This window comes from Microplitis mediator, chromosome 3, assembly GCF_029852145.1.
Source record: "Microplitis mediator isolate UGA2020A chromosome 3, iyMicMedi2.1, whole genome shotgun sequence".
Taxonomy (NCBI): Eukaryota; Metazoa; Arthropoda; class Insecta; order Hymenoptera; family Braconidae; genus Microplitis; species Microplitis mediator.
This window is the reverse complement of record NC_079971.1, coordinates 25325780-25350048: the sequence shown is the minus strand read 5'-3', so window position 1 is coordinate 25350048 and position 24269 is coordinate 25325780. Positions and strand designations below refer to the sequence as shown.

The 24269-nt window shown below is 34.4% G+C and overlaps 1 protein-coding gene across 16 annotated transcripts in view; it reads left to right on the top strand.

Annotated features, from left to right (window-relative positions):
- LOC130666133 (ephrin type-A receptor 4-A) overlaps nucleotides 1–24269 on the top strand; it is an 89666-nt gene that overhangs the window by 59431 nt on the left and 5966 nt on the right. For 2 of the 16 annotated variants that reach the window (XM_057466890.1, XM_057466905.1), the window contains exons 4-15: nucleotides 9984–10269; nucleotides 10378–10914; nucleotides 11023–11183; nucleotides 12654–12915; nucleotides 13005–13193; nucleotides 13493–13604; nucleotides 13929–13999; nucleotides 14905–14922; nucleotides 15273–15338; nucleotides 16288–16461; nucleotides 16572–17041; nucleotides 17120–17457. In XM_057466890.1, the coding sequence (XP_057322873.1) occupies nucleotides 9984–10269; nucleotides 10378–10914; nucleotides 11023–11183; nucleotides 12654–12915; nucleotides 13005–13193; nucleotides 13493–13604; nucleotides 13929–13999; nucleotides 14905–14922; nucleotides 15273–15338; nucleotides 16288–16461; nucleotides 16572–17041; nucleotides 17120–17457 (2684 nt within the window). Of the gene's footprint in view, nucleotides 1–9983; nucleotides 10270–10377; nucleotides 10915–11022; nucleotides 11184–12653; nucleotides 12916–13004; nucleotides 13194–13492; nucleotides 13605–13928; nucleotides 14000–14904; nucleotides 14923–15272; nucleotides 15339–16287; nucleotides 16462–16571; nucleotides 17042–17119; nucleotides 17458–19711; nucleotides 24030–24269 lie in introns of those variants that run through there. The other 14 variants (XR_008989610.1, XM_057466892.1, XM_057466891.1 and 11 more) reach the window with 14 other exon arrangements.

Below are 24269 nucleotides of genomic sequence, written 5' to 3'. Positions count from 1 at the left end.
CTGATGATCGAAAACTCCCGTATGCGACGATAATAATGCTTTCAGGGGGGCTGAAAGTTTCATTGGGAAGCTGGCAAGAGAATACTCATGGGGCTTGGAGACGCCCCAGAGGGAGAGAACGCACGTCGCGTGTGTGTTTCAAACCCATTGTGCACGTGCGTTATCCATTGTTATAACCTGCTCGTCGGAGAATCAAAAAGTACTGAAAAACACAACATTAAAGGAAAAATAAATAAAAGTAGAAATAAGAACAAAAATAAAACAATATCACTGTGCAGAGACATGATGAAAAAGCGTCCAAGATTACTCGTCGTTGCTGTTTCTGTTGTCGTGATCGTCATCGAGTCATCAGGTTCTAGGAATTTAAAATCATAAAGCCGGGGTTCAAGCAGAATACAAAATCTCGTTGAGATCTTTTACGTGTATGTGGATATATACCAGTGTATGTTTTCGTTTATTGTTTTTTTAGTTTTTGTTCCCACAGGCAAGGCAAGGCTGTATAAATAATCCGGAATTCAAGTTACCTTGGTTAACTCATTCTCCCTCTCACAGAATTATACAGAGTTTCTCTCTGTTGAGAGTTCGTCAGATCTCGGATATCCAGACGAATTAATAGGACTTGCGAATGGAATACGTATGATCAAGTTTACTTAAGAGAGTATATATCTCTAAGTTCGGTTGAGAGAATGAAGATCGGATGCGTCTTGAATATAAGACGCCCGGAGGCCTGCCGTGAAGAGGAAACGAGAAAGATCCCTGATGCCTTCATGATGTCACCGGGACTACGTGATCGAGGCTGATGGTTGTCTGCATCAGTAACATATGTCCCATTCCCAGCGCATAAATTCCCGGATGCCAAGTCCGATCAAGCGTGTATATATATACGTATATAGAGAAGCTTCTACTGAGCAACAGTAGAAGCAGCCGTAGTGCCATCATTGTAGCAGTAATAGAGTAGCAGGAGTATTATATAGTAGCAAGCCGGGGTTCCTTCAGCATCATCAAAGTGAATCGAACGCAAGTGATAGTAGTAAGCGTCGGACGTACAAGCAGCTCTTAATCAAACAACTCGGAGCATCCCGTGTCCGAACAAATTTGCCTAGGGAAAATTTCTACTCCTCTACATCAGGCAGACACAAGGGTGGGCGGTGAAAACAGGATGGGTTTGCGAAATAGCAAATTGGGCGACGATGGTAAAGGGATACTTTTGTAACACAGGGTGAGAGATATTCTAGAATAGCAAAGTCGTTTCCTAATGCATCTGTACGTTTCCCATTACGATTCGGCGCGCGTGAGTTAAACTAACGAGATGGGCCACACGGGGTAGCTGCTCAAGTTCTATCAGAGTAGTGTGGGTGTCTCATTCGGATTCGCTCGGTTACCATAGTAACCGGTACGTGACCACATTGCCCATGGGGAGACATTTGAATGTGTGTGTAGGCGTATATTCCTCTCTGTGTATGCTAGTGAGTTTGAGTGAGACACTACGTATATACACGTAAAGTGTTTAGGTGCGTTACATTTTCTAGTACTACCAACTGGATAGTGATACTAAAGCTAGAACTCTCTTTCGTGTGGTCCCCGAGATAAATGGATATACGGATTCTACTGCTGAGTGTGGTTAAACCAACTGTAAGGTCACGTGATGAAACTATAAGGAAAGGTTCAACTCTTCTGTGTAGCGTTGGCTCTCATCTCGTCTCTCTACTACTTACATACTTTTCCATGGATGTACATTCTACCAAGAGACCTGGGTAATATAGAATGAGAAGAAGGAGAGCGAGAGATCCTGAAGAAATTGAATCTGGCTTTACGATGAGAGTAAAGTCAGTCAGAACTAGCTGGCTCTTTGGATCTCTTGTCGACGAAAGAAGTTGCAGTTCTTTTTATCTTCCTCAAGGGAGAATTGTAAATTAGGCGAGTTTTTTTTCCTTCTTTTTTTTTTCAATTTCATATACATATATATTTATGTGTATATATATCAAAGTATATATAGATGGGAATGTCGTCTCTGCGTCAAACGCATTCGCGACCAGAATGAGAAGAGTGACGAGGCGGCAGAGGCTGCGTATCACACTCAATTTTCAGGGGATGATCGTGGGTAGGTAATGGAAGAGTGAGGGTTGTGTGAACGGTATGCCAATTTGTCGAGCCACCTCCGCATTTTTCGGTGGGGCTTGCTACCCTCAAAAAACCCGTGGTGTAGTGGAAAAGACTCCACACATTCTGCCGGCATGTGAAATGATGATTCATCCGCTTCTATTGTCGTGCTAAAATGCTCAATTCGCTGAGGTGGATGTTTTATCTCGCTTATATATAATCTGCCTCTCTCCCTCATTTTCATCCAAAACGATCATCCCCAATGCTTTTCATCGGCCCTATATGTACGAATACCAAAGTAAGCGGGAATGAAAGCTAGAAATTGGAGTCAAGTTGGACAGGGTTCAAGGCAATCAATGCAAAGGCTCATCTATATATTCTCTCACTCCTTCTTCTTCTCCATCTTTATTTTTTATTTATTCCCCTAACCGTAGACTTATTATTTATAAAGGGATCCATAGAATCCTACTCATATTCCCCCCAAGGGCTTGCTGTAAATCATCCAAGTCTTCTGATCATCGTTATCCAGTCAGAATTTAGTTGGGTCAAGAGCCTTATGGGATGTTAATGAAAACTTGTATGAATAAAAAATATTTAAAGTCCTGACGATAAGCCGGATGATATTTTCACAAGATTAAAATCTACTATTCCAAAAATAAGATAAACTATCCATCTAAACTGATGGGCTCGACCCTTTTGTCACCACGATAAGTATCTTGATTTCTTTTTTTTTTTCCTTTTTAGTTTCTTTTCTTTCTTATTCCACTCAACTCTTGGATTAAAGATCAACTTTACTCTACAATATACTCATAGCACGCTATAAATTCCTAGAAAATAGGTAGAAAAAGATTCTTTACACAGTAATCCATTGAGCATTTCAAAGAGTCTTTTTCTGGCGGGCTCTGCACTACCACCGCCAAGCCAATCCATCCGGAATAATAGCAGCCGTTGAAGATTTTTGGGCGAATTGTAGCAATTAGGCGATAGATAGCCAAGAAAAGCGTTTCCGCAAAGTTCTTGTTAGCAGAGAGCTTTACTCCGCTATATTGCCTTTTCTTTATATCTAATCGTAACTATATATACATAGATATAGATGGATGTATACGTATATATATACACACAGATGAGAGTGTAATACACAGACAGAAGCACAGAAAATCGCACGAGCGGAAGAAATATCGGAGTGTGCCACTTATCTACCTATATACTCCCGGTAGTCTTCACATGATTCGAGACGGTCGGTATTCTCCAGCGCAGCGTAGTAGTAGATTAGATCTCGAACGTCCTGAGTATCGATCATCCATCGACTGGTTTATTCCCATCGGTTACTGGTAATGGAAAGACTGGTATTTATGTGCACGGCCTTCCTTGGGCCGTTGATCGTTTGTATGTGCATATACATGGATCCATACAAACAAACAAATATTCATGTATATTGTTGAACCAGGTTGCACGATTGCAAGCACGCACATTCGATCTATCTTTATGCCATATTGACTATCCGCATATTCCTTGAACAATCATTTAGCCAATCAGAAAGTAAGATTATTATTGTAAGGGGACAGGCAGGCAGGCAGGCAGGCAAGTAGGCAGGCAATGAGAAGTAAATAATGTAAGTAGATGAGTTTGGTAGACTAGACTACTCTGTAAATTGTAGATAACAATTGAAAAGGGTTGCTTTTGTAAAATCTCGACAATTTAAGCGTATACCCACACCACTTCTCTGGTATCTTTTAGATAGGACTGGGTAATAATAATTTTTATCCAACAAAATAACCCCGGAGCAGTACAAGCTACTAAGGGATGGTTGGCTGGATGGTGTATTCCCAAGAGAGCTAAGTAAAGTTACCAGACTTGCGATTCTCGTGTTCTCTAAGTACTCGGTACACGTTGGCTGTCTTTGTCGGTAGCTCTTATATAGCTTTTGCTTATATATTCCAACTTCTCTTGCTTAGCTTCATCGTGCCCGGAGGCAAAATGGCCGTCGTAAAATTCCTAATTAAGATTTAAGTCGAGAAATATATGGCAGAGCTAACGCTTATTTTGTTTCACACAGGGGATAAAAGAGAAAGAAAGAAAGAAAGAAAGAGCGCTGAGAGCGAGAGCGAGAGCAAGTTTAAGCAAAAATGACCTGAGGCATTATTAAGTCTACATTCTTGTTCCATTGCCATCCATGCTCTTTTTCATGACCTCACTAACGACCGGCAATAATAAACCATTTACTTTCACGCTAAATAATAAAGAAACAAAATTATATATATAATAAATATATACATATATATAGATATAAATTTATTATAGCTAAATTTGCGGTAAAATTGTGGACAGTGAACCACTTTGAAAAAGTTATGATGAAGATGATGGTTTATCGCGCGAACGTAAAATGGGAAGGCACTTCTAATGGACTTTTTCCTCGCCTCATATAACTCCCCGTCGTTACGTCGATTTTTCCATCTGCCAGTTCTTTGTTCTCATCTCCCGTCTACATACACCGCGTGGATGTGTATTTTTCATTTGTGTGCATCCATGGATGATGCGTACCATAAATGCATGTGTAAAACTGTGTGCGCGTGTGTGTAAGCTAGAAGAGTACATTGTCAAGGCCGGGCATGCCCGTGTGCGTCTCGACGCCAGCAAGTGCTTCTATTCTGAAGGGAACCGACGAGTGCGTGACGCGTACCTAGCTAACTCTATCTCACTTTCCCTTATACTCTCTTTGTCCACGAGTAATTGACTATATAATGGATTCCCGGGACCGTGCGATACGTCAAGCTGACAGGTCCACCCTTGGATATTATTAAAGCTTCCCTACTAATTCGCTACGATTTCATGCAATGAGAATGTGGATGTATGTTTGGACCTTTGCCAGGATTTCCTTCCTGTTAAAGGGGCTTCTGATCAACGATTAGCATAAGATCCTGGGGTTGCCATGGAATTAAAACTAAACAAAAAAATACCATTTGGATTTATATATCTATATATGCTTTATATATGTATGCATGACCCGTGGCTTGACGTCCACGTGAGCGTGAATAGGATAATCCACGCTTTAGACTAGACTTGATTCAGTTGACACTTGGGTCGTGACTGGAACACACAAAGCCGTGAATCTGTATTTTGTCTGATTGGAGATTGACGTGAAGAAATGGTCCTTTAGGTTGTTAGGGTGACACAGAAAAACGCTGATAGAAACGTTAAACATTCTGATCACCTTAAATTTTCAGAGCACGAGTTTCAATTTTTTTTTATTCTTATCATTCTTTTTTCTTCCCCGAAAATTTATCTTCCGAATTTTTATATATCAAAGTTATGATATTCATAGTTTTCTTTTGTTCAATACGGAAAAATGGGAAAATGGTGATAAAAAAAAATAGCACTAGATGGATTTAGTGGAGATAAGGGTTGGAAACAAGGACGCAGCAATTGACGTTTTAAAATGAAAACCCCAAAAAAGGATGTGACATGAACAGTTATCGACAGACATCCATATTAAATGTGGTACAGGCCTTCAGGTCTTTGTCATCAGAACAAAAATATATACGTTTCAAAATTAATGCGTCGCTCCTCGTATCATGTGGCTTCTGTATATTCGGTTTTTGTGCTTTTGAAGACGAAAAAAAAAAAAAAAAAAAACTATACACACAAAACCTGTCTCTTTGATGATGAGGTCACAAAAACTCATCCTGCGGTTTTGGAATTGTTTGGTAAAACATAAAAAACAAGTTGTTACAACTATTTCAGTTTAAAATATCCATTTGTTGTGCATTAAAAACAAATACTTTAGATAATTATTTGTCAATCGTTAGAGCGATATAACTTTTTAAAAGACATTAGAAGTTGTCATGGAATGTACGTTTTCTCCAGCGTTCTTACATTTTCTCTTTCTTATTTTTTTATTTTTTATCTGTATGTTATCTAAACTCCCGGATCTTGTTTATTGCAGGAAAGAACTCGACATACATTTTTCGTGTGTTGGAGATATAGAAACTTGGGCTGAGTAGAGGATGCGGTTCGGCTGTTTTATTCCTCTACATCCCTTTTTCTCTGCTCGTATATACTCGATAGAGCGACATACATTTATCTCGAACAAAATGCGTATTTTTCCAACTTGCACCGTCGGTGCAATGAACCCACCGAGACTGGGCCAAAGGTGCCCTTTTGTGTCACACACAAACACACAATCTATATAACCAATTGATGGAGTCTCTACTATTGTCAGAAAAGTTATTCTTTTGCTTTTGCTTATTTTTTTTTTTATTTCAAGTCATTCTTTCGTATCGGGGCTGGGTACAATTGGAAATCAAAACCGTTCTTTCATCCTGCTGTTACGCCGCACCCCTCTCGCTTTATTATAACTCTCTTTATATATATATATACATATATTTGTAACCATATCCACCCCTAAAGTTCGCGAACGAACCTTAAAATTTGAAAAAATTTATGATCTATCAAGAACTTTAGATCTATTTTTCGTTTCATCTCATTTCTCTCCATCCAATTTCATTGTCTCCCTTTTTATTTTCTCGCGGATCAAAAAGTTAAACTCTCTGGCTGCTGGTGGGTTATATACGTCGTTGATCTTCTGCTCTTTCCAATTTACTCCAACAACGGATTCCCTTTTTCTATTCTTGCCAAATGTTACAATATATAAATATATATCAAGCAGTATAAAATCACGCCAATACGTCTTCATAAATCGCATTCATTCCAATAAAATTGCTATCCGTTTATTTGTTCCATATAATATACACTACATTGAGGAAATTTCCTTTTAAATCCGAGGAGAAAATAAATTTTATCGTCATTTAAAAGAACTGGATGAATCCAAGTAAATCTTAGTCGTCTATTTAGCCAAAGTATTAACGTCACACAAACTAGGGGTGAAAACGGTTACACAAACTTATGGATTGACGCGTGTATACACTGTCCATATTGCAATATAAGGGTGTTGGCCACACGTGCGATCAGTTTATACCCCCGTTAAATTTATTTGTACGCGTGCAGGCTAGCACACCAATGGGGTTGAGATTAAGGGAAACAAAATGAAAAAAGAATAAGGAAAGTGTCCAATACGTGCATCGTTGCACTATTGAGTTCTACTTCTACAGCACTCTCATCCTCATCCCTTATTATTCTACACCACTCTAGAGAGAACAAGTATACGAGTTTGAGTCTGCCGTACGAGGGAAGAACTCAATATATATTAAGATCTCGGAACTTGGTCGCTCTTCCCTATTCCTCTTCATCCCTTTTCCATGATGCTCATACCGTAGTAGTCGACGTAGGATGTAATAGTAGGGTGAGCCCCGAAGTTCCCTCTACACCATCGGAATCGCGATTATGGTAGCAATATTACTGTACGGGCGTTCCTCCCCTCGCCTTGACTGCTTTTTCTTTCTCGGACTGCCGGGGCTCGGGCTTATTGGCTTTATTTCGTGCGGTAGTTCATATCTATTATTGCTGGCTTGAGGAAAATAGAAAATATTGCATCCACCAACACTTTACTTTTTTTTTCCCACTTGTTCATTTTATTTAGTTTTACTCATTTTATTGTGTTATCTTTTTTTGCACAACCCTCTTCAACGCCTTACTGTCGTTTTATAGATATTTCTTTTTTATTATTAGCTATATAACTAAAAGGAGTACGTTGTTGCAAACTACGTGCTTGTCGGGTTATATGATCAGGAGGCATTGACTTTTCTTTAGCTCGCGGGGATAAAAATTGAATGAAACTGTGTAACGCCAAATTGCCTTGGGATCAAAGTCCCTCCTCTATGTTTCTTGTGACTCACTTTTTATAATTTTATTTTTGTCTGGAGTTATGATATGCGGGCATTTTTATACATTTTGATCAGGATGATAAACACGAAAAAATACATCTAGAGATTCTTATTTCTAGCTTATAAATTATTGATTACCCTTAACGGTGGATTACTTGGCTCGTAAAAACTAGCGTTACTTTTTTTAACTTTATTTTATTACATATTTTTTTATTAATGAAATTTAATATCATTAGAACTAAAAATAATTGACTAAAAATTCTTTTTAAATTTTTGATCACCAAAAGATAAAAAAAAAAAAAATCCAAAGTGATAATAAAATAGCAGTAAATGTCTCTTACCTTAAATTTAAATTTTAAAATTAAATTTATTACGAGGAAGTGGTTTTTTTTCTCATATTTTTTATACTTATTTGTAGATACTAGAGTAATAATTCAAGCAAGAAGCTTGTACTTGAGCGGAGAAATTTGTCACCTAATGAATTTAGACGATCCAGATGTTTCTTAAATCATTAGGTGTCGAAAAAAATAAAAAAAAACGTCACGTGTTAGCCCCTAATGAAAGTCTCAAGTCTTCAAGTCACAGTCGAAAATAAGACCCAATCGTCATGGGTTTAGTAAAGAGAATAGAGGGAAAGAGAATGATAAAGAGAGAAAGAGAGCGCTCGAGAACTGTAAAGAAATTTATTGCAGTCCGAATGAACTGCCGGAAATACATCAAGAACGACTGGCAGGATCTGGCATATTTTTTTTTTCTTATTCTTGGATCGCAAGGTGATACGTCGGCTTCCCTTCTCTGCTGAAGTAAATCCCTATCCCCGCTACCTCCTGATCTCGGGTCTCTTTTTGAGGTTCCACACTACTGCCCCCCCACCCCTGAATTCAAGTCCCCGTGGGCCCAACTCGTAGTCTGAGCCCCAACTCTTTTACTTGTTCTTTCGACGAAAGCAGACTGGGTTCGCGGACAGATTCTTCTTGTGGACAGGACTCTTTTTGCGGTTTCAGGTTCTCCTTCTTTTTCTCTCCCTCAGCTCCTTCATCTCCTTGAATCTTCTTCAGCTCATGAGCAGATCCAAGAGAGTAGTAGAGTTCTTCTGATTCGGTTTTGGGGGCCCTTTCTTTTATGTTATTTTACTCACTATACTTTTATCCGACAGACGTCTTGCTGTCGACGGGCCCCCTTAGGCCAATAAAACTAATGGTAACGCGCGCCGGTAATTCCTTGCGGTCTGTTTGTCGCAAACCCGCAAGTCGACGACCCAAGTTGTTTAGTTGCTTGACGTGACAACGACGGTGAAAAGACAGGGCCACTTGGTTAGTTAGCTATACAGAGTCCCAGCCAGCCAGCAAACCAACCAACCACTAGGACCTTCGATTGATTTCGTGGTCAACCGAGTACTTGACGACGGGGGACTCGGACTCGGGCTCGAACTCGTCCTTAAAACTTACAACCGTCAGTCCACGGGAAACTAGTAAATAACTTTTAAGTAATAACTAAGTCCTTGTGATATGTATGACGTTAAACATACTTATCATCTCTATTTATATATCTATGTACATATATTTTTATTCTGAAAATTCATTGGAACTCGGAAAACATTTTTACGTACTACGTACTCTGCCATTATCCCAGCAGCAAAGTGTCCTAGCAACTTGTCAAGTCGGAATAAAGCGTCTTAAGAAACTTCTGCACGAACGTAGATAGGGTGGCTTTTACAGCTCTTTGGGTAAGTAAGAATATTTCGAGGGTGAAAATGGCCTCATCATCACTACTACCATCGCAATATCTCTAGACTACTGACTACTTGTTCTTCTTAAAGAAAATAACGCGAGCTATTTCGCAATCGAGAACGCGACGGGATGGCACTTGGATCCAACTACAACTTTTCCCTATCTGATTTCAGCAATACTGAGAATAAGAAATAAAAAACAAAATACTTTTTAAAAGTATATCGAGTTTTGTGCACCGAATGCGTAGCAACCGAAATAGACAACAGCCACCGGCAAGAAAATTTTTTCTACTTTTATTGCCCCGTATTTTTTGTTCCTTTTATTATTCCCTTCTTTAACAAAACCGTTAAATTTTGTTTACGTTTCTGTGCAGTGGGTGGAGGAATCCTTTACCAACTTCGACAAGGGTATAAACTGGCGAAGTTATGTTGTTTGCGATGTCGCTTACAACAACGTCAACAACTGGCTGTGGACACCCTTCATAGAACGTGGTCCGGCCAATCGTATGTACATTGAGATCAAGTTTACCACAAGAGACTGTTCCTTGTTCCCGGGTAATGCACTTAGTTGCAAGGAAACATTCTCCTTACTTTACTATGAGTTTGATGCGGCTACCAAAGAACCACCACCATGGGAACCCGAAAGTTACAAACTGATAGGTAGGCTAAATTAACAATTGTTATTGGTGTAAACTTAAATGCTCTGGCTTCCTTACGTACAAGGGAGGGCAGGACCGAGATATTTAAACTAATAATTATAAATGACAGGTCGAATTGCCGCGGGCGAGGGCAGATTCAACACAAACACCGAAGTTATTATAAACACCGAAGTTAAATCAATACCAGTAACCAAGAAAGGAGTTTACTTTGCATTTCGTGATCAAGGCGCTTGCATATCAATTCTCGCGATAAAAGTATACTATATAAGTTGTCCAGAGGTATCTGTTAACTTTGCCCACTTTCCGGCAACACCAACTGGCCGTGAAGTTGCTCTTATCGAACAAACTATTGGCACGTGCGTTGCTAATGCCGTCGAAATAGAACAACCAACTTTCCTATGCAAGGGAGACGGAAAGTGGTACTTGCCATCTGGAGGATGCCACTGCAAGCCCGGTTATCAAGCTGATGTTGAGAAGCAACAGTGCACTGAGTGTCCTATTGGCAAGTTCAAGCACGAGGCTGGATCTCATACGTGTGAGAAGTGTCCTGCACATAGCACAGCTCCAGACTATGGATTCGTCGAGTGCCGTTGTGACGTTGGCTATTTCAGGGCGCCCAGGGATCCCAGAAAAATGCCATGCACTCGTAAGTTTTATTATCGATTGTTAGGGAAGCTTTTGTTGGTAATCAAACCAGCAGCCAATAAAATTAGTAATCATTTTAATTAAAATGTCGCGTTATTGTAAATTGCAGAACCGCCGTCAGCGCCGCAGAATCTAACAGTTAATTTTGTGGATCAGTCTACTGTAATTTTATCGTGGAATGCACCTTATCAACAAGGAGGAAGACTTGATACCACTTACAGGGTTGTTTGTGATGCCTGTAGCACCGGTGTCAAGTATATTCCCAATACCGTAAGTTAATTAGATCATTAAAATCAACAATTCAATTATTTTCAAGAGCTAATAATAAGTTACATATAATTCATGTGTAAAATATTATACACACGTTCTGACAACACTTATTTTTATAATTATATAATATATAATATATATTAGTATTAAGAGGGAGCGCATCGCACTTTTATATTTTCCATAAGAATAACTGGAAATTTTTTTTGCTTCATCTGATTTTTTTAACTAGCTAACGACGCGTCATTCAGAAAACTACAAACATAATTTTGTTGAGAATTTAATGCTCTACAAAAAAGTCTCAACTAGTTTCGATCCATCTATTTTAATATAGAGGATATTTGCGCTCATTCCGTCTTGGATTAAAAAAAAACATCAATAGCCAAATTTCATAGTTCATTTTTTTGTGTACCTGAAGATCGGAACGTTTTTCGCGGAACGAAATGAAAAGTGAAAAATTCACTGGATCTAAATTTCTAAAACAGTTCGCACGCCAGCCGAAAATTGCAGGCCATCCCCAACTACCTCTCAAAGTCAAATTACATAAATTTTTTTCATTTTCATTGCGCGAAAAACTTGCGATTTTCAGGTACATATTTTTTTTATCACCCTAATATATAAATATAAGGGATGTGCGAATAGTTATAATTATGAGCAAATTTACGCGTAATTCAAATATTTGAACGACGTGAAATTGTCATATTTTTGTCCAAAAATTCAAATTTTTATCCGAGGCAATTAGAACTCAGACCCGAATCTAAGAAAAAATAATTTTTGGTTTCAAAACTGAACTCTATTGAATAAAAATTTCAAAGTTGATTAGAATTTTCGTTATTCGAATCGAGTATTTATTAAATATTAGGGTGGGTTGAAAACAAACTTTTTTTTTGTTTTTCTTAGCATGGGGGTAGAATTTGTACCTTATAAAAAAAAAAATTTTCCAAGAAAAAAAAAATTTTTTTACTCAACATTTTGAGGTGGCCCACTCGTTTTTTAAATAACTAATTGATTAAACGGGGTGGTTCCAACGAAAAATTTTTTTTTTGTCCAAAATCGTGGAAAACATCTAATAATTGTCGAATGTGATTGTTTTCTACTTCACTTTGATTTTATTTCAAAAGAAAATGCTTTTCATTTTTGGATTTTTTACTTAAATTACAAAAATAATAGGAAAAATATTTTTTAAACTTCTGACTTTCAATTAGCTTTCAAGGGGACACCCTACAGATTCTAGAACACCATGTAATTTATTTCGTTGGGACTACCCCGTCTGATCAATTATTTATTTTAAAAACGAGTGGGCCACCTCAAAATGTTGTGTAAAAAAATTTTTTTTTTCTTGAAAAATTTTTTTTTTTTATAAGGTACAAATTCTACCCCCATGCTAAGAAAAACAAAAAAAAAGTTTTTTTTCAACCCACCCTATTAAATATATATATTATTTTAAAAATGAATCTCTATTATTTAAATCAGGAAATTTTCAACGACACGAAGATCACCATCACCGGATTAAATGCAGTTACGACTTATCGTTTTCAAGTGTTTGCCGAGAACGGTGTATCACCAATGGCAGGTCGTTCTGAGTATGTAGATATAACCGTGACAACCGAAGCAAGTGTACCGAGTCTCGTCAGCAATGTTAGGATTACTAACGTCAAGAGTTCCGAGCTCAGCATCAGTTGGGATGCTCCCATTACTGAATTAGGCGAGAGCGATATCGTCGAACGTTACGAAGGTAGATTTATTTTTTAAGCCCGACTTGACTTACTCTTACGTTAATTAACCCAGCCCATTAATCATTTCATTAATTAATTTATATTTTAGTTAAAGTTTATCCGCGTTTTGACGACGCGATAAACGCAACGATCGTCCAAACTCACGATTTGTCAGCAACCTTCAAAGGTTTACGTCCGGCAACGGATTATGCGATCCAGGTGCGAGCTAAAACAACACGTGGATGGGGTGAATATACACCGGTGATCTACAAAAAGACGAACCATGCAATGGGACTAGGTGAGAAACGATTCCTGTCAGCAGTCACAAGTAGTCAATAAATTAAGAGACGAACAAAAAAAATAAACCAATTAAATCAAAGCTAAGCAAAACAAACTCGGCTAAATAAATAAACGTCAAACAAACGTACATCCATCCATCTATATATACATACATATATATTTATACACGTAAAAGTAAAACAAACAAAAAGAAACAGTAGCAGCAAAAACTCTCCATAAATTAAACGGCTAAAAAATTTCTTGTATTTGTTTGTTTGTTTGTTTTTTTTATAAATGTTCGGTGTTTATTGTTTACAGACTACGTCGGGGACGAGGACAACATGCAGGTGCGCATAATCGCTGGTGCGATCGTCGCAGTGGTGGTCTTACTTGTGATAATAATTATCATGACTGTCCTGTTTCTCAGAAGGTAATAAGCGTCATCGTAAATCGAGAAACTCCATAGCAAAGCAATTCAATACATAACATAACTAACGTTCGAATGGACACTTAATGTACCTAAAAATACCTCGACACCTTTAGCATTTGAACATCTCTATTAACTTTTAAATGATTCCGTTTCTGATTCTGATCCTTGGGTTTCTTTTTTATCATTTTTCATTTCATCTTTTGCCCTCCGCGACTACCGCTCCCGACTAACTTCTTCATCGTTGTCAATTGCAACAACATCTGATACTAAAACTCGTTTAAATTCCAATACGTGACTGATATATCGTTATTTTTCGATGCACAGCAGAGCCTCCGATGAATGCAACAAGAAACAACCCAGTGATTGCGACACTTTGGAATACAGAAACGGCGAAGGTACGTTCATTTTATTTCATTTATTACCGTTACTATTATTATTATTATTATTATTATTATTATTATTATTATTATTAAATAATTATCGTGTATATTGAACCCTCCATTGAGTAAATATCTAAATAATTATTGCTATAGACCCGTGTTATGTCACTGACCGCAAGTAAATTTGAAAACCTTTGACCCAACCTCCAGTGTATGGTCTTGATATATTTATAAATATATATATTATATATCAGTCTCTGTCAAAAATAATGACTACTTTTTTATGAATGCCCGGGAAATTTAAATGGAAGATACCGAAGGTCCTTTTTAAAATTTGAACCCTTGGTATTAAAAATTTTGAGACCGTTAATAAAAAAAAAAGTGAGTTTTTTTGGCACAGTCTTACATATATATACATATATTCCCTTTTTCATTTAAATCCACCCTTTGTATGTCTACTTTTGTAAAAAAATTTAAACATGTATATATTTTTATATTTATTTTTAATATATTCAAAATTATAACTACTAGACATTAATATTTTTCGATACTTTTCATCACTTTTATACTTTTATTTTTTCAATAAATTTATATACTATTGATTTTTATGCTGCCCTAGAGTTTCTTTTATAAAATTTATAACAGAGACATTTTTTAAAAAAATATAATTACGATTTTTGATGAAAAGTAACGAAAAAAAAAAATTTGGCAAACTAAAAATAATAATCTAACAAAATTTCTTCAATTCTTTCTTTTCATGTGCGATTCCCCTAATCCAACCTGCTACCAATGAAAACCTATGAAAATAAAACCAAAACCAACCAACCAATCAATCAAAATATATAAAAAAATTAAAAAAAAAAAATTAAAACCTATGAAACAAAAAATATAACAAAAATGTACACAATCGCCTGCTACAGGACTAGTTGTGACCTACAGTAAGTCTTCTCCAACCACCTCAAAATTTTTTTTTATGCATCTGCATCTTTCCTAGTCTAAGTTTTTTTATTTATTTATTTAAAATAATGAGCACGCATTTAAATGTGTAAAAGTTATCAGCACGAGTTTTGTTTTATTTTATGCCTGAGTGATTGCGCATGAGCTAATTTTTTTTTTTGAGATTTAAATTTAAAAAATTTAATCTGTATCGCATGGGTAATTTATTGTTTCGCAATTATTTTAAATTGCTTATTGCTAAATATTATTTAGTCTGAATGTTTTATTAAAAATAATGTTTTTTGTTGCTGTTTTTTGTGAATCAGTTTGTTGGTTATTGTGTTGTTCACAGTGCACTGCAAAATGGACAGTTCACCGATTGTGACAACTCATACCAATAACAAGAGCAAGTCCTCGCGTAAGTCCTAATTCCCTTGACAAAAAAAAAAAATTAATTAAAAATATTGAATTTTATTTTTTTCAAATCGCCTGCGTCAAAATTTAAATTTTAAATCTTCTGTCACTCGAAATAATCAAAGTTCAAACCAACAAAAATTCAAAAAACGAAAACTTGATTTTTTTCCCGCGCTTAATTTATTTCTGAAGTTTCGGTCTTGAATTTTCTTATTTTGGGTGACGAGTCACTTAAATTATATTTTTACACGCAGGTAATTTTGAAAAATAAAGTGCGCGAAGGATAAAACGCGATTTCAGACCGTGATGGCAGCAGTAGCCTTCGGCTCGAGCCAACGTCTGAAGTTGCCGTTCGATCTCTCGCCACACAAAATAGTTCCCTAGATCCTAGATATAAATTCACATAAATTTAAATTTGAAAAATAAATAAAATCCATCAGCTTTATTAATCAGCTTCTTAATGTTTAAATTATTTCCAAAAAAAGTAAATCTGTAGTGTGTGAGTGAGTGCATGTTTATCCTGCATCCATTTTTTTGAAAAAAAACATATATTATAAATGAAAAATAAAACTACTGTTCATAGTTAAACTTGTCCCAGAAAGAGACTGAACTTCGGAATACCCCCACTGCTGATTATTTCAAATCTGCGCATGCGCAACTAAAAGTGGGGGACTATTTATCACACAGAGTGGGGGTAAGCCGAAAATAACCGAAGTACGCTCTCTTGCTTGGACAATTTTAAATATCCTTCGGCTAAAAAAAAAATGACAAACAATGGGGCTGAAGGAAATTTAATTAAATAAAAGGGTGACTGATTGGTGTACATGTGCAACCAAATAAGAAGCAACATAAAGCAAAAAAAAATTCAAATAAAATATACATTTAAAATTCCTTATTATAAAAACACCGGACCCAAGTGTTAATATAATGACTCTGTTTTGGTGACGTTGCAGTGACTACGCCACTATTCACGCCTGCAGTGGGTGTTACCGCGGGACCTGGTAATGCTAGTGGTACTAGTGCACGAAGCTACGTCGATCCACATACATACGAAGATCCTAATCAAGCGGTACGGGAATTTGCACGTGAAATAGATGCCGGTTATATAACGATCGAAGCAATAATTGGTGAGTAATTAAAATATTTTATTTAATTACCCGTGTACTAGATTGTTGACTGTATATTTTAAATAAATTATACGTGTAATTCAAAAATGGTATTTATTATTTGAATTTAGGCGGCGGAGAATTTGGTGATGTATGTCGCGGAAAATTAAAATTACCACCCGATGGACGGGCGGAGATTGATGTGGCGATAAAAACTTTGAAACCCGGCTCGGCGGACAAAGCCCGTAATGATTTCCTAACGGAAGCTTCAATAATGGGGCAATTTGAGCACCCAAATGTGATATTCTTGCAAGGTGTAGTGACTAAAAGTAACCCAGTGATGATTATCACTGAATTTATGGAAAATGGTAGTCTAGACACTTTCCTACGTGCCAATGACGGCAAGTTCCAAGTTCTACAGCTGGTCGGTATGCTACGTGGTATATCAAGCGGTATGCAGTATCTAGCGGAAATGAATTACGTTCACCGTGATTTGGCAGCACGTAATGTACTTGTAAATGCCGCATTGGTTTGTAAAATTGCCGACTTCGGTCTCAGTCGTGAGATCGAAAGCGCCACTGAGGGAGCCTACACAACACGGGTAAATTTAACATCCACTTTTCGCAAAATAATCCCATTAAAAATAAATAAAATTATCATCCATTTATTCACTTATTAGGGAGGAAAAATACCAGTACGATGGACAGCACCAGAAGCGATAGCATTCAGAAAATTCACAAGTGCATCGGATGTCTGGAGTATGGGTATCGTGTGTTGGGAAGTTATGTCGTATGGAGAGCGACCGTACTGGAACTGGTCCAATCAAGATGTAATAAAATCCATCGAGAAAGGATACAGATTACCAGCACCTATGGATTGTCCTGAGGCTATTTATCAGCTGATGCTTGACTGCTGGCAAAAGGAACGTACACACCGGCCTACCTTTGCCAATTTAACGCAGACGCTCGATAAACTCATCAGGAGTCCGGATACGCTACGGAAAATCGCTCAAAACAGGTAACCATCAAACTTTTTTGTTACTTTACCCACTAAATAATATATATAGACATTTAAGTATCTGATAATTTTCATTTTACTAAACAATAAATAATTGAGGAAGATATTAGTAAGAGATAGGAGAGATCTACGGATCTTTAGGGACCTAGACAATGTCGATATTAATAATTAAAATAAATAACAGATTAATAAGGAGCTTTTGTTGTTAAATGAGCTTACGCCGTAAATATTAAAATTTTTAAAAATAACAGCATGCCGCGGTCATCGTGTCCATAAATTAATTTTTCTCAACGCGCTTCATATCACTCCTATGCTTATTGTATACTAGACTGGGCCAAAAAAATCGACGATTTTTTTTTTTTAACGATACTGTGAAAATATTATTTGGGATGACAAAAAAAAATTATTGTGAAAATTTGAGCCCTTAATATTGAAATTAAGAGGTGTATCATCGCAATTTTTGATTTTTTTTTAATGAGCGGGTTTTTGTCTCATAACTCTCAAATTATCGAGATAATCGAAATCGACTTGGATACATTTTTTGAAGGAAATTTGATACTCTACAAAAACGGTTTGATTGAAATTTTTCGTCAGTTGAACAGTTTCCTTATAATCATGCTTTGAACATTGGTATGATTTTAAAATTTGATTGTTCAACTTTGGAATTTTGTAATTCATGTAAAAATAAGTTTTTGGGAAAAGACAATGAATATTCTTGAAGGAAATTGAATACTCTACAAAAAAGGTCTCTTAACAATTTTTGCTAAATTCACTCCTTCAAAAGTTATTCATGATTATTAAAGTCGTTTTTCTTAACTTGAACCTTGAATAACTTTTGAAGGAGTGAATTTATCGAAAATTGTTAAGAGACCTTTTTTGTAGAGCATTCAATTTCCCTCAAGAATATTCATTGTCTTTTTCCGGAAACTTATTTTTACATATATTACAAAATTCAAAAGTTGAACAATCAAATTTTAAAATCATACCAATGTTCAAAGCATGATTATAAGGAAACGGTTCATCTGACGAAAAATTTCAATCAAACCGTTTTTGTAGAGTATCAAATTTCCTTCAAAAAATGTATCCAAGTCGATTTCGATTATCTCGATAATTTGAGAGTTATGAGACAAAAACCCGCTCATTAAAAAAAAATCAAAAATTGCGATGATACACCTCTTAATTTCAAAATTAAGGGCTCAAATTTTCATAATAATTTTTTTTTGTCATCACAAATAATATTTACACAGTATCGTTAAAAAAAAAAATCGTCGATTTTTTTGGCCCAGTCTAGTATACAATCGTATATATTTTTTAATCGACAGATTTTTTTTGAAATCCTGTCACTGCTTTATATATTTCTACATGTGTGTGTGCATCTCACTCTATTATTGTTATTATCACTATATATTGATTGATATATACATATATATTATCAAGCTATATTTATACTGTGTAACTTGTGCTACTCTATCTTAATATAACTGGGCTACTGTCAGACACTTGAAAGATGGAAATAAAAAAAAAATAATAATAATAAATAAATAGCGATGGAGGCAGATACATGTGCGCAAGTGTTTTAACTGGAAAACACTTTAAACCTGATTGGCATTACTGGAAAACGGACACTGGACAATCACACAATTACTTGTCATTCTATTTTTTTTTCTTCTTCTATTTTACTTTCGTTTATTTTTTATTTTATTTTTGTTTTACTTTAAAAAGGTTCCATTTTAATTGACAGAAAATCTTTTTTTTTTTTTAAATAAATTAATTGGGAACATTTTCCTGAGATTTGAATTTTTAAATAAAATAGAACCTTTTTAAAAAAAATTAATTAACAAATCGAGCAAAATTAATTTATGGACGTTATTCGTCATGGAACTTTATTATTTATTTTAATTCAGTAAATTATTAAATTCATTAATAAAAATTTTAAAAAAACGGGGCTTAATTTTTACTTTGATAGCTTTTGTCGCTTAGCGCTTATCATTTGTCCCAACGACCCACGTCCTTTTCATTTCCCATAGAAAAAAAAAATGCAAAATAGAATAAGAGTAAAAATTCTTGCAAAAAAAAAAAATTTGCTTATCCTGTCCTTTTTCTGGGCTAATTCTTTGTGGTTTTGGTTTTGTGGTGTCTTTGGTACCCGTCTTCAACTGCAACCGCAACTACATCAACCAACTGTGACTATTTGGAATCATCGTCATTGCTATATCATCATCAACAACAACAACAACAACAACATCAACATCAGTGTGAGGCCGCCAGCACACAATCCTTATTACGTGACAAGCCAATCAATGAATTCTGGTTTAGTCCAAGGTCCAGGACAATTCGTTGATGTATCTGGGGGTCATCAGGCCCAATCATCAGCAACGATTGCCGTTCCAGTAATGCCAGCGGGAGCCGGACGTAGTCTACACTATCACACACATGCAGCAACACATGCATTACCACATCAGTCACCATTAACTTATCCCAATTGGGTTCCCTTTTCCCATTTTGGCTGATAAACGTTTTATTTTAAATCTATTATTACTATTTAATATCAGTCAGTCATTAAATGTCACCACACAAATTGCCATTTATTTTAAAAATAATTAAGTAAAATAAATAGATCAAGGATACCGACAATTAAACAAACAAATATACGACACATGCAACACAAAGTAAAATGAAATGAAAAAAAAATAAATTAATTTTACTGCCATGCTCAAACCGCCACAACCGACCACCAGCAATCGATCTTTGACAATCGATTGCTAATAAATAATAATTTTTATTTTTTAAAACCACTTTTGTACATCAAGATTTCCTACAGTAATCGGACGCGCTCGCGACGATATAATTTTTTATAAGCAATAGATTATTAATTGATGATTAATAATTATTATTATTACGATTATTAATATTAATATTAATATTATTATTGAAAAATTATAAATTATAATTAAAAAAAAAATATATTTATTGGTAGTCAGTAGAAATATGTCAGAGGTAGGAAGTTTATATTGAAAACGTTTTATTGTTAGGAAAGTTTGTAGAAGCAATTAAATCAACGAATATAAGTATGTGTTTTAGTAATAAATAAATAATTAAATAATTAAATAAATTAATGAATTTAAAATTTTAAATACAAGGTAGATCAAAAGATAATTAGATATTGAAGACGTTTTATCGTTTTATTTTTTGTTGTCATTTTTATAAATTTATTCCATATATTTATCGTAAAAAATGTGATTACTGTTTTAGAAAATTTTTTAAATTGGGAGAAAAATTATCAGAAATGTTCATATGTAAATTTAAACTTGATCGGGTCTGATATATATGATCATTTAGGAAGTCGTGAAAAAATATTCATATATTATCAGATATCAGTTCATATATGACATGATCATATTTTATATGGCCTAATACTTTATGATCACATATGAATCCATAAAAAATATTCATATATGGTCAGTTGTGTTTATGTATGATCAGATATTCTCATATGTGATCATTTATGAACTCGTGGAAAAATATTCATATATGATCAGGTATCAGATATAATCATATATGATCAGACCTGATAATACGATCATATATGAATCCATAAAAAATATTCATATATTATCAGATATCAGTTCATATAGGACATGATCATATTTTATATGGCCTAATATTATATGATCATATATGAATCCATAAAAAATATTCATATATTATCAGATATCAGTTCATATATGACATGATCATACTTAATATGGCCTAATACTATATGATCATATATGAATCCATAAAAAATATTCATATATTATCAGATATCAGTTCATATATGACATTATCATATATTATATGGCCTAATACTAAATGATCATATATGAATCCATAAAAAATATTCATATATGGTCAGTTGTGTTTATGTATGATCAGATATTCTCATATGTGATCATTTATGAACTCGTGGAAAAATATTCACATATGATCAGGTATCAGATATAATCATATATGATCAGGCCTGATAATACGATCATATATGAATCCGTAAAAAAATATTCATATATGATCAGATATCAGTTTATATATGACATGATCATATTTTATCAGGCCTGATACTATATACGATCACATATGAACCGCTAAAAAATATTAATATATGATCAGACGTGTTCATATAAGATCAGATATCAGTTCATATATGACGCGATTATATTTAATCAAATCTGATAAAATATAAGACTATATATGAACTAGTAGAAAATATTCATATATGATTTGACGTGTTCATATATGATCATATATAAGTTCATATGTGACATGGACATATCTGATGAGGTTTAATATTTTATATGATCATATATGACTTGTAAAAATACTCATATATGATCAGGCGAGTTCATATATGAATAGATATAAATTTCTATACAATTGCGTAAAAATTTAAACTTGATCAGATAAGATCCGATATTGTATATGATCGTATATGAGCTCGAAAAAAATACGGGAGCTATGAATTAAATTTCTCGCATTTTCTTGGTTCATAAAAAAAATACGATAACCGCGAAATTAAAAAAAAATTTATAACTGCGGTAGTAAAAAAAAGTTAACGCGCGATAATTTTATTAAGGATTTAAAAAGCTTGAATTTATGATAATTATATGAATTTATAATAATTACAAAGCTCGGGATATAAATTGTAACATAATTGGTAAAGTAAATATATATATATATATATATATATATAAATATATAAATATATTAAAAATGTATAGTATACAATAATAATCTATAAAACGTCTTCAAGTGAAATATATATATAAAAATAAAAAGATAAATATTTATTGAATTCTTAAGTAAAAAAAAAAGACTTGTCTCTTAAAAGTATACGCCAGAGCGTTTTATCATATATATTATAGTATATATTACATTATATTATATTAAATTATATTATATTATATTATATTAGTGATAGTATTTTTCTACATGAGATATTAAACACGGGTATAAAGACAAAAGCAATTACGCATTAATTATACCCGGGCAGAGTTTAAATTAAACAGCATCATGGGAACATCAAAATTAAACCGTAATGCGCTTAACTCATTTATTTAAATACATTGTTATAATTTATTATCATTTTTATTATTAGTTTACTATTTTTTTTATTTTTGAATTTTTATTTTCATCGCAATTACTCTACACAACACTCGGACACGCACAGTCTCTCCCTCAACTCACGTAAAGAATAATAATAAAATATATATTATTTCTCAAAGAAATAACTTTCTAATGAGTTTTTATTACTTGGCTTTGAAAATAAAAAACAAAGAGCGTAAATAAATAAATAACTGTGACAGATTAAAATAAAAAATGAGACGAGTAATGAAAGGGAAAAATAATAATAATAATAATAAAATGACGGATAGTTAAACAAAAATAATAATAAAGTGTTTAATTGCACTAACAAATGTACTAACAATTGTCAGAATCAGAGAAAGGGGTGCACCACCCCCACCTCCACCCGCCACATCAGCTACCACCGTGCATTTCAGACAAAGGTAAAAATAACAAGAGACCTGGAGTTGCAAAAAATAAAAATGAATTTTTAAAAATAATTAATGAATGAATGAAAAAAAATAATAATAATAAAATATTATTATTATTATTTTTAAATATGAACCCAAGTCTGGACAAGAATGCTGAGAATGCCGAGATTTTTTTACGAGAAGCAAAAAACTGTTTAGTTTTTTTTAAAAAATTTTCCTTCATTTTTTTTGTGAAAATAAAATTTTAAATAATGGGGTAAAATTTAGGGTGAGAATTTAAAATTTAATTTTAATTTATCATGACAAACATTTCGTTGCTTCTTGTATTTTTTTAAAAATAATAATAATTGTGTTTGTACTAAAAAAAACCTGTAGAGAAAAAAATGCTTGAACCCTTGCCCCAGCCCTACGTATTTATTATTTGTAATTTAAAAAGGCACTGCTTGCTTCATACGCACTTTCCATTGGTTATTAGCTTTATGTTTTTAAATTATTATTTTATTTATTTAAAAAAAAAAATTTAATTAATTTAAACACTTGATTAATTTTCACAAAAAAAAGATTTCTTGGCGCAAAAAAAAATTTTTGCACTACCCTAGCAGACCTGATTTACCGTAAATTCACGGTAATTTTACCGTAAATCTACCGTATAATACCGTAAAATTTAAGTAGATTTACCGTAAATTACGGTAAACCCGCCGTATTACTGTAATTACCGAATTACTGTAATTTACGGTGGATTACCGTATTTCCGTATTTTACAGTAAATCCGCCGTAAATTGCGGCAAATCCACCGTAATTTACGGTAAATCGGCATTTTACGGTGGATTGCCGTAATTAACGGCGAATTTACCGTAAAATACGGAAAGATGGTAATCCACCCGAATTGTTTACGGTAGATTTATCATATTCGACGGTAAATTTACGGTAAATCTACCGTACAAAATTCGGGTGGATTACCGAACTACCGTAATTTACGGTGGATTACTGTATTTCCGTATTTTACGGTAAATCCACTGTAAATTACGGAAAATCCACCGTAAATTACGGTAAATCAGTATTTTACGGTGGATTTTCCGTAATTAACGGCGGATTTACTGTAAAATACGGAAATACAGTAATCCACCGTAAATTACGGTAGTTCTGTAATCCACCCGAATTTTTTACGGTAGATTTATCGTATTCGACGGTGAATTACGGTAAATCCACCGTAAAAAATTCGGGTGAATTGCCGAACTACCGTAATTTACGGTGGATTACCGTATTTCCGTATTTTACAGTAAA